The sequence below is a fragment of the Pseudorasbora parva genome, chromosome 10, assembly GCF_024679245.1.
Source record: "Pseudorasbora parva isolate DD20220531a chromosome 10, ASM2467924v1, whole genome shotgun sequence".
NCBI classification, from domain to species: domain Eukaryota; kingdom Metazoa; phylum Chordata; class Actinopteri; order Cypriniformes; family Gobionidae; genus Pseudorasbora; species Pseudorasbora parva.
In genome coordinates, this window is record NC_090181.1 from 23,418,359 (window position 1) to 23,433,773 (window position 15,415).

The following is a 15,415-nucleotide window of genomic DNA, read 5'->3' on the forward strand; positions in this document are numbered from 1 at the left end:
ACACAGGTCTTCCCTAGGAACACACACACACTTGATTGTGTCCAGAAACACACCAGGAGGTACAAAGACAGGCTCAGCCAATCAGATACTCACCACTAGCAGACATATTGGTCATGAGGGTAAGACTGTGCAGGACAAGACACCATGTTCTCAGAGAAGTATTGGGGTACCAGGCCAGTACTGACAGGAAACTGCTGATGGAGGCTGATAGAGACAAGAGCTACAGTCAAAAAATCTGCACATTGAACTATATAATGATTAGTTGGTGATCTAATTCATTTCTGTGTTTCTTTAGCTCATTGGCATTGCTCTCCCTTATCATTTTTAACTCAACTTTAATGTTTTATGTACAGGACGAAGGATTGAAATTCTGTTTCCCTCAGATCCACGGTGTAAAACACCAACATAACAAAAGACAAGTATTAAAAATAAATAGATACAATAAGTACGTTAAAAACACCACAAAACATGAGCGTTAAAAGTATTTAGTGCAAACAGTATGGGTAAGGTTCAGTATGGGTTTTTTCTATTTCTTGAGTATTTAAAAATGTAGTCGCCACGCTGGACAAAGCGACCGTGATAACGTCATAAGACCTACATGAGTATGATTATTGTTTTTTCCTTGATGACGTATATAAAAATATATATATATATATATATTTTAGCAAATATATTTAATAAATATTCAGTCTTGTTTGCCTATGAGTGAACGGAACAGATAATATAAATACAATGTAAGTAGGTATAAATCTGGGTGATAACATTCATCAATTATTTATGTATCATTATATCATCAAATCCAAAAACTTGTATCGTTTGTGTCAGTTTATTTAAATATATCGAATTATACAGAATATAAGATGGTAAATATTTAATTGATGAGTTGTCAATACAGCCAGTATATAACAATACAATATAGTATGATTTTACTCCAAAATTCAACATACTGACATAAAATTATAAATGCAAATCCACGTTTCGCTGCCTGGAGTCATCTTGTTTATGTGAATTGCAGCTATCCATTTGCTTCTCTTTGCCTTAGCTTTCTGCAGTCTGCAAAAATATACCTTAGAATTCTAGTCAGTTCTATTTGTATAGTCAATCGCAAAGCTTTTTTCCATTTTAGATGCGTTTTGTGTGTTTGTCACAGCATTCATGCTGGAAACCGCAGTCACTCCAGCCGATGGCGACTTCACATCCATACCCTCTATACGCAACATATTTTTAAACCCGACTGAAAAAACTGTCAGGTTCGAGCATTTACATGCTAAACTTTTTCTGCTGATTGCTTTTTTTTCAGGTCTACACCACCACCTTCTTTAATCGGATCGATTGAGATGTTTACATGATTAGAAATTGATTGTATGGAGGTATAAAAACATAGGTAGAGAGATTGACACTTTTTAAAGTTTGAGAAAGTGATTTCAACAGATATGGTAGTTATACTACCCTGAAAAAAAAGGCAAATTTTGAACTTTTGCAGTTCAATTGACTTGGAAGTTATTTCAACTTAAATTATGTTAAACTGACTTAAAAAAAATTGTTACATCTTGTATAACTAATAAATAAAGTTTAACATTTCTTAACTTATTTTGATGAGTTAAAACAATGTAAAAACATATGTTGTCATAACTTTTTGAACATATAATTTTTTACAGTGTACTTGTATCCTTAGTACTAAGAACACAAAGCCAACTGTGTATTTCAATCAACAGTTATCAAAGCTGCTCAAAGAATATGATAATATATTCAGATCAAAGCGTTTTGCGAGTCGAGGAATATCACACCTTGATTAAGCGGGATCGTGGGCACTCTGCTGGCGTTGAAGAGGAATATGTCTGAGCCGCTCTCCTCTGACCCTCCCGAGCCGGAACTCAAACTCAGAGTCAACCACAGCTGCAGCAAAGACTCCAACTAGAGAGACACAGAGATAAATGTGGTCTTTGAGTAAGCTGGTGCAATTCTGTAACTTCTCAGAGTAAAATATATTTCAGGAATCTATTTATATTTTATATACTATATTGCCAAAACTTTGGGATGCCTGCCTTTACATCCACGTGAACTTTAATGACATCCCATTCTTAAGCCATAGGGTTTAATGTGGCGATGGCCATCCCTTTGGAGTTATAACAGCTTCAACTCTTCTAGGAAGGCTTTACACAAGGCTTAGGAGTGAGGTCAGGCACTGATGTTGGACGAGGGCTGGCTGGCAGTCTCCGCTCTAATTCATCCCAAAGGTGTTCTATCAAGTTGAGGTCAGGACTCTGCGGGCCAGTCAAGTTCCTCCACACTAAACTCGCTCATCCATGTCTTAATGGAACCTTGCTTTGTGCACTGGTGCGCAGTCATTTTGGAACAGGAAGGGGCTATCCACAAACTGTTCCCACAAAGTTGGGAGCATGAAAAGTCTTGGTATGCCAAATCATTAAGAGTTTATTTCACTGGAACTAAGGGGCTGGGCCCAACCCTTGATAAACAACCCCACACCATAACCACCACACCAACACCCCCTCCATCAAACTTTACACTTGGCACAATGCAGTCAAGTACCTTTCACCTTGCAACCGCCAGACCCAGACTTGTCCATCGGATTGCCAGACAGTGAAGCATGATTCATCCCTCCATATCTCCACTGCTCTAGAGTCCAATGGCTACATGCTTTACACCTCTGCATCTGGCACTTTGCATTGCACTTGGTGATGTAAGGCTCGGATGCAGCTGCTCGGTCAAGGAAACCCATTCCATGAAGCTCTCTATGCACTGATCTTGAGCTAAGGCCACATGAAGTTTGGAGGTTTGTAGCTATTGACTCTGCAGAAAGTTGATGACTTCTGCGCACAGTGCTCCTCAGCATGTGCTGACCCCGCTCTGTGATTTTACATGGCATACCACTTTGTGGCTGAGTTATTGTTGTATCCAATTGCTTCCACTTTGTTATAATACCAATAACAGTTGACCGTGGAATATTTAGCAGTGAGGAAATTTTACGAATGGATTTATTCCACAGGTGGTAACCTATCACAGTACCATGCTTGAATTGACTGATCTTCTGAAAGTGACCCATTCTTTCACACATTTGTAGATGCAGTCTGCAAGTCGTGGCCATGGAAGTGATTGGAACAGCTGAATTCAACGATTTGGAGGGTTGTAGTTTTGGCAATATAGTATACTCAAAATTAAAGGGTTAGTTCACCCAAAAATTTAAATTCTGTCTTTAATTACTTACCGTAATGTTCTTCAACACCTGTGCTTCCATTGGCAGCAATGACATTTCCTCTCTCAAGACCCATAAAAAGGTACTAAAGACTTTGTTTATAAGCAGAGGAAGAGACGCCGTATATAAGCTGTTGAATTCTACATTGATTGTGTTTTAGGTCTTGGCATAGCGTTCAAAATGGTGCTAAAATGTGCATTTCCTGGATGCCCGAAAGCCAGCTCTATGTCATATTCTCACGCATGCCTTGTGGTGCTTCGTAAGTTCATGTCAGAGATTCAGATGGAAGACAAGAATAAAGTTGAATAAATTCGTTATTTAGATTTGTTGCGCACTAAAACTATTCACGTTGCTTCATAAAATGATTGTAGAACCACTGGAGTGAGATGGACTTTGTAATGACGTATTTAGTGCCTTTTATGGGTCTTAACAGAGGAAATGTCATTGATGCTAATTGAGGCCTTTCTGAGCCATCGGATTTCAACAAAAATATCTTCATTTGTGTTTCGAAGGCGAACAAAGGTCTTACTGGTCTCGAACGACAAAAGGGTAAGTAATTAATGAGAGAATTTTTATTTTTGGATGAACTAACCATTAACACAAGGTTTATATAGTTTACAGGAAACTTTTTTTTTAAAGAGAAGTGGTAAATGCAAGTGACAAAACCAGACCGCACCTGAACATGATGCACTTGCAGTAAAGAGAAGAGTTTGTTGAAGCAGGTGCTCAGCATGGGGATGGAAGAAGGTTGAGCCATCAGAGAGCTTGCGGGAGGAGAACTGTGGAACCCCCCACGCAGAAGAGAGTCATCTGTCCCATTTGCAGACTGGGCCACTGAAACAAGAGAGGAAAAAAGACCATGACTAGAGAGGGCAAAACTAGTTAAATGAAGAAATCACATTTTATTTCATATTTTTAAACCCAGAAGCGTCCCATACTTTTGGACCTCTGGAATGTACTTTAAAATTTATTTGGATTACAATGATACATTTCTGCCGGAAGAAATTTTTTAGGACCAAGTTGGAAATGTAAAAAAATATATACTCACTATAAACTTTAAGATTTTATTAATTTAATGAATTGACTACCTATCCAGTACTGGACATAAATTAAAAAAATATATATATTAAAATGAATAAAATTATTCCATGATATTGCCATATTTTCTATGACTGTGTACACATTTATACACAAATATGCTTTACAGTGTGTACCAGCAGGAGACGAGGACGTTAGCGCCTGCAATATTGCGTCTGCCTCCAATGTTGCCATCATTTTCAGCATAAGTTCTGCCTGCTGTTCTAATCCCACCTCCAGTCGAGCATCCAGAGCTGGAACAAAAATTAAGGTACTTTAGCACTCAGATTTAAATACATGTTTTGTGTCATTAAAGTATTTTCTGACACCTCTCACCTTGAGACACAGACACTGAGAGGTTCTGAGATCCAGGCTTCTCTGCCGTGGCAGCCACAGGAGGTTTGGACACCGGAATGCCCACACCCCCTGTGTAAGGGTTATAACTGTACGAGCCGTAGTCAGCACCCCAGTAATCGTACCAGGTACTGCTGATCGGCTGCAGGAGAGAACATAAGAAAAAAAGAAAAAACAACAACAACAAAAAAAATCTCAGACACTCTTCTCTGAGAAAACAATTAAAGATACTTAGATACTTATACTTGGAAAAGGGGTTAATACATTGAGTGTGTGCAAATCAGCTCTAGATATTACAACCAAACTTTAACTACTGATCTCTGAATACATAATACATGCAGTATAGGGGTGAAACGTACAGTTCACTTCCCACGGTTCGGTATGCACATTTATACCATTTAAAAATGAAAATAAATGTGTGAATTTTGTCTAATTTAAATTGTAATTATAGTTATTTTCCATGTCACTGAATCGCTTTCAGACTTTTTTTTTCATAGACTTTTGTAATATTTAATTGTGCTGTACTTCACAGAAGTGAAATTATGAAAAATATCAGCTAACGGACAGTTATCAGACCAATATAAGTAGTGGGCTAGCAATGTACAAAGTAACTGCAGAGCCAAACTGAAACAGTGAGAACAGGACCGTGAGAAATGTTATAAATGACACCCCTAATGCTGTAAGAACAGAAAGAGAAAGAGGAAAAGAATGAGGTCCATACCTTAAAAACCTTGGCGGCGAGTGGATCTTTTTCCAAATCAATATCTAAAGGATCAATATCAACATCCATCAAGTCTTGTAGCAAGTCAAAGTCAATGTCTTTATCTTTTTCCAAAGATGACAGTGGAGGAGCACCTTTGGGCAACGAAAAGACGTTTAATATTGCAAGAGCAGTGTACCAAGAGAAGCAACTACATAGACAGCCTACTTTAGGATGGCAGGCTGTCACACTCCTCTTAGACGGACAGGGCATCCGAACAGTGGATCGATGACTCGTTTTAAAATAAATGTTGACATTGACATAAATCTAACCCATAATAAATGATAAAATGACTGACAACTGCAGGTTTTAAATGACTATAGACAGAGTCAAAATCATCTGCACTGTTCCAACCCCCTGTCCACTGCATTGTACCACTATTACATATTCTATACAAACGCAAACACAAAAAACACATGCAGCTCATTCAAGAGAGTAAAAACAAACGAATAAACATCAGAAATAAAAAGAAAGGCGAGGGTCCGTGTGAGGTGACGTGCTATTTGGGCGGGGTTACCAACGCACTTTGGAACACAGAGGATGTCCCGGGTGTACCTGCGATGATATCTGGTCCCAGAGGCTCATCGATGGTCTCCACGAGTGGGATGGGGGTCGGCTGGGGGAGTGAGTCATCGGAATCCACCACCACAGAGGAAGATGCAGCCCCGGCCTCATCAGCCCCTGCCCCCTCCATCCCATCCACACACCCCGGAGACAACAGCTCTCCTGAAAAAAAAAAGAATTACAACATCTAAATATAAAACAGAGACATGTACGAATGTCCGTGGTCCAATTAGAACTCTGCCATTGAGACCATCATTTCAAACCTAAAACACAAACCTGCAAGGATGTCCTGGAGCATGCAGGTGAGGGAGTATTGAGCCCAGGCTCCGCCCCATGAGATGTCCCCACGATTGAAGTCCGTCCCAACCAGTAACAGCAGTAACCTCTCCAGCTGATGCTCTGAAACCACCTCACACAGGTGGATTGTGGGCCGTGTTGCATTTGCTATTCTGGCCAATACCTAAGCAGTGGATGCGATTTAGAACATGGACTACAACATTTAAAAAGTTGTACCATTCAAAAGTTAAGGGTCAGGAAGATAATTAAATTTTTAAAGAAATAATTATTTTATTCAACAAGGACATGTCAAATTTAAAGGAATGCTGTCCTTTTAAAATCAAAGAACCCTGAAAAAAAATCACAGTCTCTAAAAAAAATATTAAGCATCACAACTTATTAAACACTGAAAATAATTAACTAAATCAGCATATTAGAATGATTTCTGAAGGATCATGTGACACTGAAGACTAAAGTAATGGCAGCTAAAAATTCAGCTTTGCCAACACAGGAATAAATTACATTTTAAAATGTATTAAAATAGAAAATGTTATTTTAAAATGTATTAATATTTCAAACAATATTATTATTTTTACTGTATATTTTCATCAAATAAATACAGTAAAAGTGAGCATAAGACACTTAATTCAAAACAATAATAAAAAAATCATACACTACTAGTTTGAGGTCTGTATCTAAATTTAACAGCACAAACAAAACAAAACATACATTTTGTGTATGTCCTGAGGCCTGTTGCATGAAGCTAGCTGAAGTTTAGTTTAGAGTTGACAAATCCAGATAAATCCAACCTGGTTTAGATCAAGTTTAACTGTATCTCAAAGTTTGGTATAAACCTTCTTTGTCATCTCAGGTTTAATAAAGAGTTTGCAATTAACTCAAGCACGTGCATCTGAAAGTGTGACACGTGCGACAAACAGCCAATCACAGTGTCCGTTTGATTCACTTCTCTTCTGAAGATTGAGAGATCGTTTCAAAATAAACGATAATAAATTCTTTAGTTTGAGAAGGCAGAAAGAATATCTGACTATATTAATGCATGATGTGAATCAAAGAGATAAGCCTAATAATTATAGGTTCACTCGAACTTACCTGGGTAACAACAGAAACCAGCTTTGAGCAACAGGCCACAAGTTAACCCCAGGTCTATTAGTCAATAGAGAACTTAATTAAGAAAATACAGGATTAGGAAAGTCGCACCTTGCAGACAAACAGGAGCAGGTCTGCGTGACAGGTGAAGTCCATGGAGAGGAGGAAAAGAGCGAGCTTTTGGACGACGCAGATGCAGCGCTCGTGAGATAACGTAAAGGGCAGAAGCTCCACCTCAGGTGTCTCTTTTGCCACAGACGTCTCTGAGTCCAAGGTGGAGCGTGGCCATTCAGCTGTCCGCCTCAAACGGATCAGATCTTTAAAGTGCTGCCAAAGAAACACAACCAGAGTTTACTTTACAAGTATCACTGCTACTGTTACTTTTATATCTGTTGCTTCCCCTAATGTTAGGATTCTCACCTTGGACGTGGCTTGTTTGAGTTTAGCCTGTTCCACCAGCAGCTTGTAGGAGGAGCCTTTGTTGCTCTGAATTTTCTCTTTCTCGATTTGCTCCACTAAAGCTTTCTGTTTGGCTTTCAATAAATTCAACTGCTGCAATGAAAGGAGGATTGATTAACATCCTCACTATACCTTATAAAGGAAAACACTTCAAGGGCAGATTTCATATTCATCTGCAATGTCACGGAACAGAAGTACTCTATAATGGCAGAGGAAGTTTGTGCGAGACACGTGTACCTGTTTGTGGTGAACTAGCTGTTTGCGGATCTTGCGTGAATATAGACGATCTAAACTGCTGTTGCTGCCTTTGGCGGATCTGCTTGGGTTCTGAGACTGCAGACTGTTATTTATGAAACTCCACTGGTTCCCTGGTGATATTGAAAAGAGGAAAACAAGACATCGATTACCAATGGAGAAACATCTCAATGCAGTATGTACACGACCTTTTCGAAAGTTTGGGTTCAGTAAGAAATTCTTTTTCTTTTTTTTTAACCAGCAAGGACATCTTGATTTGATAAAAAGTGAAAGCAGACATTTATAATGTAATATTCCTACTGTATTTTCTAATGCTTTCTATCAAACAAAAACAACAGTAGTGTTTTCAACATTGATAATAAGAAATATTTCACCAATTCAGCATATCAGAATGATTTCTGAAGGATCGTGTAAAACTAAAGAGTAATGATGCTGAAAATTCACCTGTTAAAATTGTAATGATATTTTCCCAATATTACGGTTTTAAAGAAATGCAGCTTGGTAAGCATAAAAGACTTTTCAAAAACATTTTAAGAAATTCCAACCCCAATTAATTTAACTTAAGTGCAAATAATTCAAAGCTTTGGGAACATCACTTTGAGTGCAAACATTCTGATTTCTGATACTTTCTTCAAAAACATCTCGACGACCCAAAACTTTGAACAGTAGTGTTTAAAAAAACAACAAAACCTTCTTATTATTGTCCAGGCCTAAGAGTCTCACCCGTAAAGGATCTTTCCCTGTCTTTTCCCCCGAGAGGTTTCTTAGCTGCAGTGGCTTCATCTTCCACACTGGCCACATAGTCGAGCAGTCGAGAGACTAGCATGACCACCCAGCTGACCATGGGGATATCCAACACACCTACAAACACACACAAAACTGTAAAATTATCATAAACACACAGACATGTATTACACACAAATCTCACTCTCAAACACGCACCTTCTGTCCTGCGGGGCTGTGCTGCAGTGGTCTGCTGCAGAGGGGATAGCAGTGTGTCCAGAAGGTTCAACAAACCCTCCAAAACCCCACTGTTACTCAAAGATCTTTGGCCAATACAGGACAGCAGCATGAATACCCTGAGGGAATGAAAAGATGGGCCAAGATGCCCAAATATCTTTAGGAATAGTTCTGATAGGTGGTGGCCCATATGACCAAAATCTTATTGTACTATATTAGATCACAATATAGCTATTTAAATTTTTTTAAATATTTTATATTATCTTATTAAAAATAAGAACAAAGCAGCAAACAATAGAACAACAATCTTTTTTTAACGGATTACTGCAAGCACATCCTGACCTTTATTTTTTCCTACATGCATGTTTCTTTTTTTAAAGTGTCAGAATTTTATGTAGTACTGTGGTACATGCATATATATTTGCATATCACAATATACATGATATATGAAATCTCTAACAATACACACTTTATATCGCCGTTCCTAAATATTTATCATCATAACACCCCAGCCTTAGTTCTGATGATGATAAGAATGTTAAGCCCGGGACACCAAGCCGAGATCAAAGCTGTCTGTGTTGTTGCCTTTTGTCAGTTGCGTCTCGGCCAAAACGCTGCTCTTGAACAAACCAAAAGGACAAAAGGCGACTATCAACTAGCATGTGTGTTTTGTGCCTGTGTGCAAGTTAATATCTGTCTATAACAGCAGGTATCAATAGTCTCATTCAAAAAGGGAAACCGAACTAGGACTGCAGATATAAAAAACGTGAACAAAGCAGCGCTTACCATTTTGGATGATCACTTTCTTCATTCCATTCGTCTCGTGTTATGAAAATATTTGTGCATTTGAATGCTCAGGTAAGATGAGGTAAAATTATAACTGCCTTCTGTCTGAACCTCTTTTGTTTTTTATGACCCGTTCACTAAGCAGAACAGCCAATCAGAGTTCTCTCCTTTACTGACACCCAGACACAGATTCAACATGCTGAATCGCCACAAAAAACACAGACGGAGTCCAAATAGAGCCAATGGTGTGGTGCAAAACACACCAGAAAAAACAAAGACCTTGATATACTTCAAGCACAATCAAAGAACTGACGTGACGTCGAACGAAATCAGGCCGAAGCGAAGTTCATTTACAGTAAAGTTGACTTTTTTTTTTTTTTAAGTTTAACGTTTAATATGGTAAAGCTGCTTGATTTTAAGCCATCTATTGTATAAAGTGCTTTATAAATAAACGTGATGAGACTTTACTAGAGTCGAATTGCAGAGTTCATGCTAACAAACATCTGCATGTTGCTGTGATCAGATGCTTTATTAAAATGCTTGCCATTTTCTCAGTTGTGTTGTTTGGTAATTTTGTTATTGAGAGGAAGGCCCGCAGCACATATCTACATCTAACTGTCGCTCTCAGCAGTGTGGGCGGGGTCAGATGTTCGATAACAGTATATTGCTGGTCAAGCATTTCAAACTTCATTTTACCACTAAACAAAGAATGAAAAATAATTTTGCTGGGAGTTTATAGGGGACTTAAGCCGGAAGAGGCTCAAAAACGACCCATATTTCCTGACAGTCTACTGTTGGCTTGGTGTGTCCCGGCACTTAAAAAACATCTGCAAGAGCGTGTTTTTTGTGTTACCTGTCCTGAGGGAAGATGAGAAGCTGCTCAGAGTTGTAAAGCTCCTGAAGCACATTGGATAGGAACTGGCCCCACCACCTTTCACCTCCACACAGCTGCACCAGCAGCAGACCCGCGTGCAGACGGATCTTAGGAGTCCCGCTGATACACAGCTGCTTAAAGAGCTCCTCACACGCCTGGGCGTGAAACGTGTTCTGCAACACTGTGGGCACAGAGTGACCTGAGCAAGGTGGAAGGAAACACGTTAATTTTGACATTACATTTCAAGAACTAAAATAAGTAAGGTCAATTTGGATTTCATGTCCCTCACCATTACAGCAGTGCAGCAGGCTGAGCAGTGTGTCCAGTAAGTATCTGATGATGGTTCGGAGCTGCTCGGTAGAAGAGTTCTGGACCAGCTCCCTGGGGTCGTAATTCTCAGGTAGGTGTTTTCGGGTGGCTCCCAGAGACACACGCAACCTCTGGACAGCATGGTGGGCAAGGTTGAGCTGCAGCTGGAGCTGAATGCAGTCTTGGTAGGCGGAGAAAACACGGGAATCCTCCTCAACAGCTTTATCAGGCTTGCGCAGGAAGTACTGTGCGTTATTAGCACTGTTAAGAGGCGGCAGGTCGATGTTCTGAAGGAGCGTCTCAAGTCGATGACAGGCCAGATTATACCTACATGATAGATTAGCGTGTTTAGCATATTAGCATATACCGATATCAGTTGTGCAAAATGGTATAGGTTCTTGAAACTAAAAATTACCTTTCAAAATTATTTGACAAAAGCTTTTAATTACGTGTACATATATTACACTTAGGTGTAAATTATGAATACACTACCATTCAAAAGTTTAGGGTTGGTCAAATGTTTTAATGGTTTTTTTTTTTTTAAAGCCGCTTATGCTCACCAAGGCTGCATTTGATCAAAAATACAGTAACATTTTTAATATTGTGAAATATTATTGCAATTTAAAATAACTTTATTTTTCTATGCTTAAATATTTGTTAAAATAAAATAAAAGCTATTTACTCCTGTTTTGGCAAAACTTTGGCGAAAATTTGCAGCATCATTTCTCTAGTCTTCAAATGTCACATGATCCTTTAGAAACATTCTAATATGCTAATGTGGTGCTCCAGAAACATTTCCAAATATTTTCAATATTACAAACTGTATTTTGTGAAAATTATATATATATATATATATATATATATATATATATATATATATATATATATATATATATATATAGTTTATAGCTATATATATATATATATATATATATATATATATATATATATATATATATATATATATATATATATATATATATATTATATAGATATATATTTTTAAGAATTGTTCAATAAATTTATCTGAAATAGAAATAGTTTGTAACATTACAAATATATTTTGATCGATTGAATGTGTTCATGCTGAATAGAAAAATTGATTCTCACACAAACAAAAAAGAAAAACTTCTTACTGGGCACACATTTTTGAATGGTAGTATACTTCAGTCAATGCCAATGGCAGCTCAGTTAATTGTGCTTTGCTGCTTCACCAACCTGCACTGAATGTCTTCCTGTAGGGCCACCATCATTGACAAATGTTGATCCAGATCCGGCTGACAGGCAGCTTCACTCTCCCCCCTCAGGGGATCATGCATCAGCTTAAGTTCACTTTCCCATGGAAGAATATATGTGTGTCCATAATAGAAACCCAATGGGATTTTAGCCCGGGCATTAGTGCTGCCGTATCGACCAATCACAGTGATCTGGGGGAGGGGCACAGAGTGACTATCAGTGATTTAGCTATTAAAAATGTTTTTTTCTCTGTGCTAAAGCTCATAGAAAGCAGACTGCTATTTGACATGTACACATTTGATTACGATAAACATGTATAGACCTTCATGAATCTGCAGACGGGAGGGGGCAACAAGTCATGTAGAATCAGAGAGTGTGTGCTGATATCTGTGGCGACAACGAGTCGCCTCCCATCCACCTCCTCCCCGAGAGTCCAAATATCGATGGAAAGAGAGGCCAAGTCAGCGCATGTGGGGATCAGCGCATCCGTCAGCAACACTGGCCGGCCAAAATCTAGAGTTACAAACCGCCTCGCACCTACAGAGAAGGGGCATCCTTTACTTCAAAGCTCACAAGACCACTTGACAAAGTTTTTTTTTTTTTAAATATATATTTAAAAGTTATTTAAATATATATTAAATATACAATCTTATGACTTTTAATTAAGCTACTTTAATATTTTTTAATAATTTTAAGTCTTCCTCTGGGACTGATCCGAAGTACCTGAATGCATTCGCTCGATAATTATGGACTGATGTGGTGGAGGCTGTAGAAAGTGAGAGGCCTGTGAGATTGCCAATGCCAGACCACTTCCTATGGGGTTCTGCAATGACAACACACACATATACATTAGCTAAACACATTCAACATATTCAACTACAGACATAGCAATTAACAAATACATGGCCCCTAAAAGAAAAAGATTAATAGCACATGGATAATGTACATTACATTACCTACTAGCCTCAAATGTGCCACAAAATCTATTTGAAGTAGAATTGAACATTGCTGAATAATAACAATTAAACAGTATGAGGAAGAGTTTTTTAGGACTTACTGGTTTGGCTTTCTGTGCATTTTTATTCTGTGCTGAAAGGTTCACAGGTGGAGGATCAATGACAGATCCTGGGAAAAGTTGAGCTAGTTCCACGCTAATGGCCGCAGACACTGCCTCATTCGGTGGGGTGAGAGGTGGTGTCATGAACAGTGGGGTGGTTTTAGGGGTGGGTGGGATGACGTCAGAAGGGTGGATGAAGAAGCCTGGGGCGGAAGATGGGTTGGATGGCACTGAGTTGACAACGCCTGATGCTGCGGTGGCTGCTGCTGAGGTGGTCTGGTGAAGTTTGGCCTCCAGCTTGGCCTTCTGTTTCATAAGATAACCAATTACATAAAGTCATAAAGTACTGAATCAATCAAGACGTCAAGACTGAAATGAATGAACAGTGTCTCCGTATGACCTGCTGCTGGAGTTTTAGAAGCTGTTGCTGCTTCTCCTGAAGAACCTGAAGCTGCTGTTCGGCAGACACCATGGCATGAGACAGTGACTGCAGGGCCACCTGCGCAGCTGAGCTCAGGGCCGTGGATGCCTCGCCAACGGTCCCAGCAGACAGCCCTGTCACCGTGGGCGTCACACCAAAGGTGCTCACTACAAAACATATGAGGAAACAGATTTCGCAATGGGTTCAAGTTGGTTATGCAAATTCGCTGAGTTTTTTGCTTGGCCTAAAAGGGACATCTGCGTGAGCTGTGCTTCATGCTTAACTATTGAAAACAGACCTTTTGCCAGCATAATTTCAGCTGTGACCGCACCTTAAAGATGAGGTCCACGATGACACAGTTGGTTGTAAAAGAAACAAGATGTGATAGAGAGGAAGAGGAAAGTGGGATATGTACCGGTGAACATACTTGCATCATCCCTCTCCACCCTGGTGCCGTCACTGGTGGAGACGCAAGTAAAGTGCAGGGGTTCGACCTCCAGCAGGCCGGTCAGAGCAGTGAAACTGCCTTCTGCCACCCCGCTGCTGTTTACCTTCCCATTACCTGACATTAGACAAAAACACGTTACATTTTTGTCTTTTCTGTTTTGATATTCATTGATGAAGTGGGTCAAGGGAAAGAATGCATTGCCACACCTGAGAGAATATCGGACAGATCGATCTCGTCCGACTGGACCCCGATACTGCTGCTGAAGGCATTCTTACAAGAAGACCCGCTCACCTCCAGGTCAAACAGTACTGGGTCAAATGGAGACCCGTATAGACCATATCTGAATAGAAACAATTTCATTTCCTTAAAACAATCACTTCTACATGCTCATGAAAAGCTTTTTTGTTCAAGCACATGAAACAAAAGTCAGTTTGTGTATGGTTCAGGATGCAGCAGATCAGCTGACCTGGTCTGCAATAACGCCTCAAGTGGAGTCAATCGGTCCTGCAGCTGACGAGAGACAGCAGTGAGCAGAGAGGCGCAAGCGGTGCTGCAGCCGGCCAGGTCCTCATCTTTGACATAATTTAACAGGACAAAGTACCAGAAGACAGATCCTGAGAGACAAAGGCAGAAAGCAATATAAGCGTCCTTATAATATAACTTTCCATTCATCATACAATGCATTAAAAAACGAGTCCTGGTTTCCACAAAAATATTAAAGGCAGGGTAGGCGATTTTTTTCTAGAAACATTTAATGTTATGCTGGTCGAAAGTCTCTTCACTTCCCACAGGCAATCACAAAATTAAATGGTCTAAATGTATTTATATGTATATATGTCATCTGTGAAAGGCATAGGACATAAAATGCTTTGACCAATCATATGGTACGATGTCCTCCTGCCTGCCTGTCAACATGCAGTGAGTAAAACAAGCATTTGAACACCCTGCTATTTTACAAGTTCTCCCACTTAGAAATCATGGAGGGGTCTGTAATTGTCATCGTAGGTGCATGTCTACTGTGAGACACATGATCTTAAAAAAATGATGCAGGAATCACAATTTGTGATTTTTAACTATTTATTTATATGATACAGCTGCAAATAAGTATTTGAACACCTGAGAAAATCAATGTTAATATTTGGTACAGTAGCCTACACATTTGACCTCTGTAATTGCAAACAAAGGCAATTACAACCTGCCTTTTGCAAGAAAAGCTCCAACTTGCAAAAAAGCAGGGTGTTCAAATACTTATTTTCCT

The 15,415-nt window shown here is 39.2% G+C and overlaps 1 protein-coding gene across 1 annotated transcript in view; it reads right to left on the minus strand.

The window, feature by feature from the left end:
* birc6 (baculoviral IAP repeat containing 6) overlaps positions 1-15,415 on the minus strand; it is a 138,609-nt gene that overhangs the window by 81,421 nt on the left and 41,773 nt on the right. The window contains exons 22-44 of the mRNA XM_067455590.1: positions 14,624-14,771; positions 14,364-14,497; positions 14,125-14,271; positions 13,689-13,876; positions 13,289-13,594; positions 12,955-13,054; positions 12,554-12,768; positions 12,214-12,422; positions 10,976-11,322; positions 10,666-10,885; positions 9,009-9,145; positions 8,790-8,927; positions 8,049-8,179; positions 7,773-7,904; positions 7,464-7,679; positions 6,246-6,429; positions 5,961-6,131; positions 5,367-5,500; positions 4,628-4,787; positions 4,429-4,545; positions 3,891-4,048; positions 1,788-1,914; positions 94-204 (exon numbers count right to left, since the gene is read on the minus strand). Of these exons, the coding sequence (XP_067311691.1) occupies positions 94-204; positions 1,788-1,914; positions 3,891-4,048; positions 4,429-4,545; positions 4,628-4,787; positions 5,367-5,500; positions 5,961-6,131; positions 6,246-6,429; positions 7,464-7,679; positions 7,773-7,904; positions 8,049-8,179; positions 8,790-8,927; positions 9,009-9,145; positions 10,666-10,885; positions 10,976-11,322; positions 12,214-12,422; positions 12,554-12,768; positions 12,955-13,054; positions 13,289-13,594; positions 13,689-13,876; positions 14,125-14,271; positions 14,364-14,497; positions 14,624-14,771 (3,930 nt within the window). The remainder of the gene's footprint in view (positions 1-93; positions 205-1,787; positions 1,915-3,890; positions 4,049-4,428; positions 4,546-4,627; positions 4,788-5,366; positions 5,501-5,960; positions 6,132-6,245; positions 6,430-7,463; positions 7,680-7,772; positions 7,905-8,048; positions 8,180-8,789; positions 8,928-9,008; positions 9,146-10,665; positions 10,886-10,975; positions 11,323-12,213; positions 12,423-12,553; positions 12,769-12,954; positions 13,055-13,288; positions 13,595-13,688; positions 13,877-14,124; positions 14,272-14,363; positions 14,498-14,623; positions 14,772-15,415) is intronic.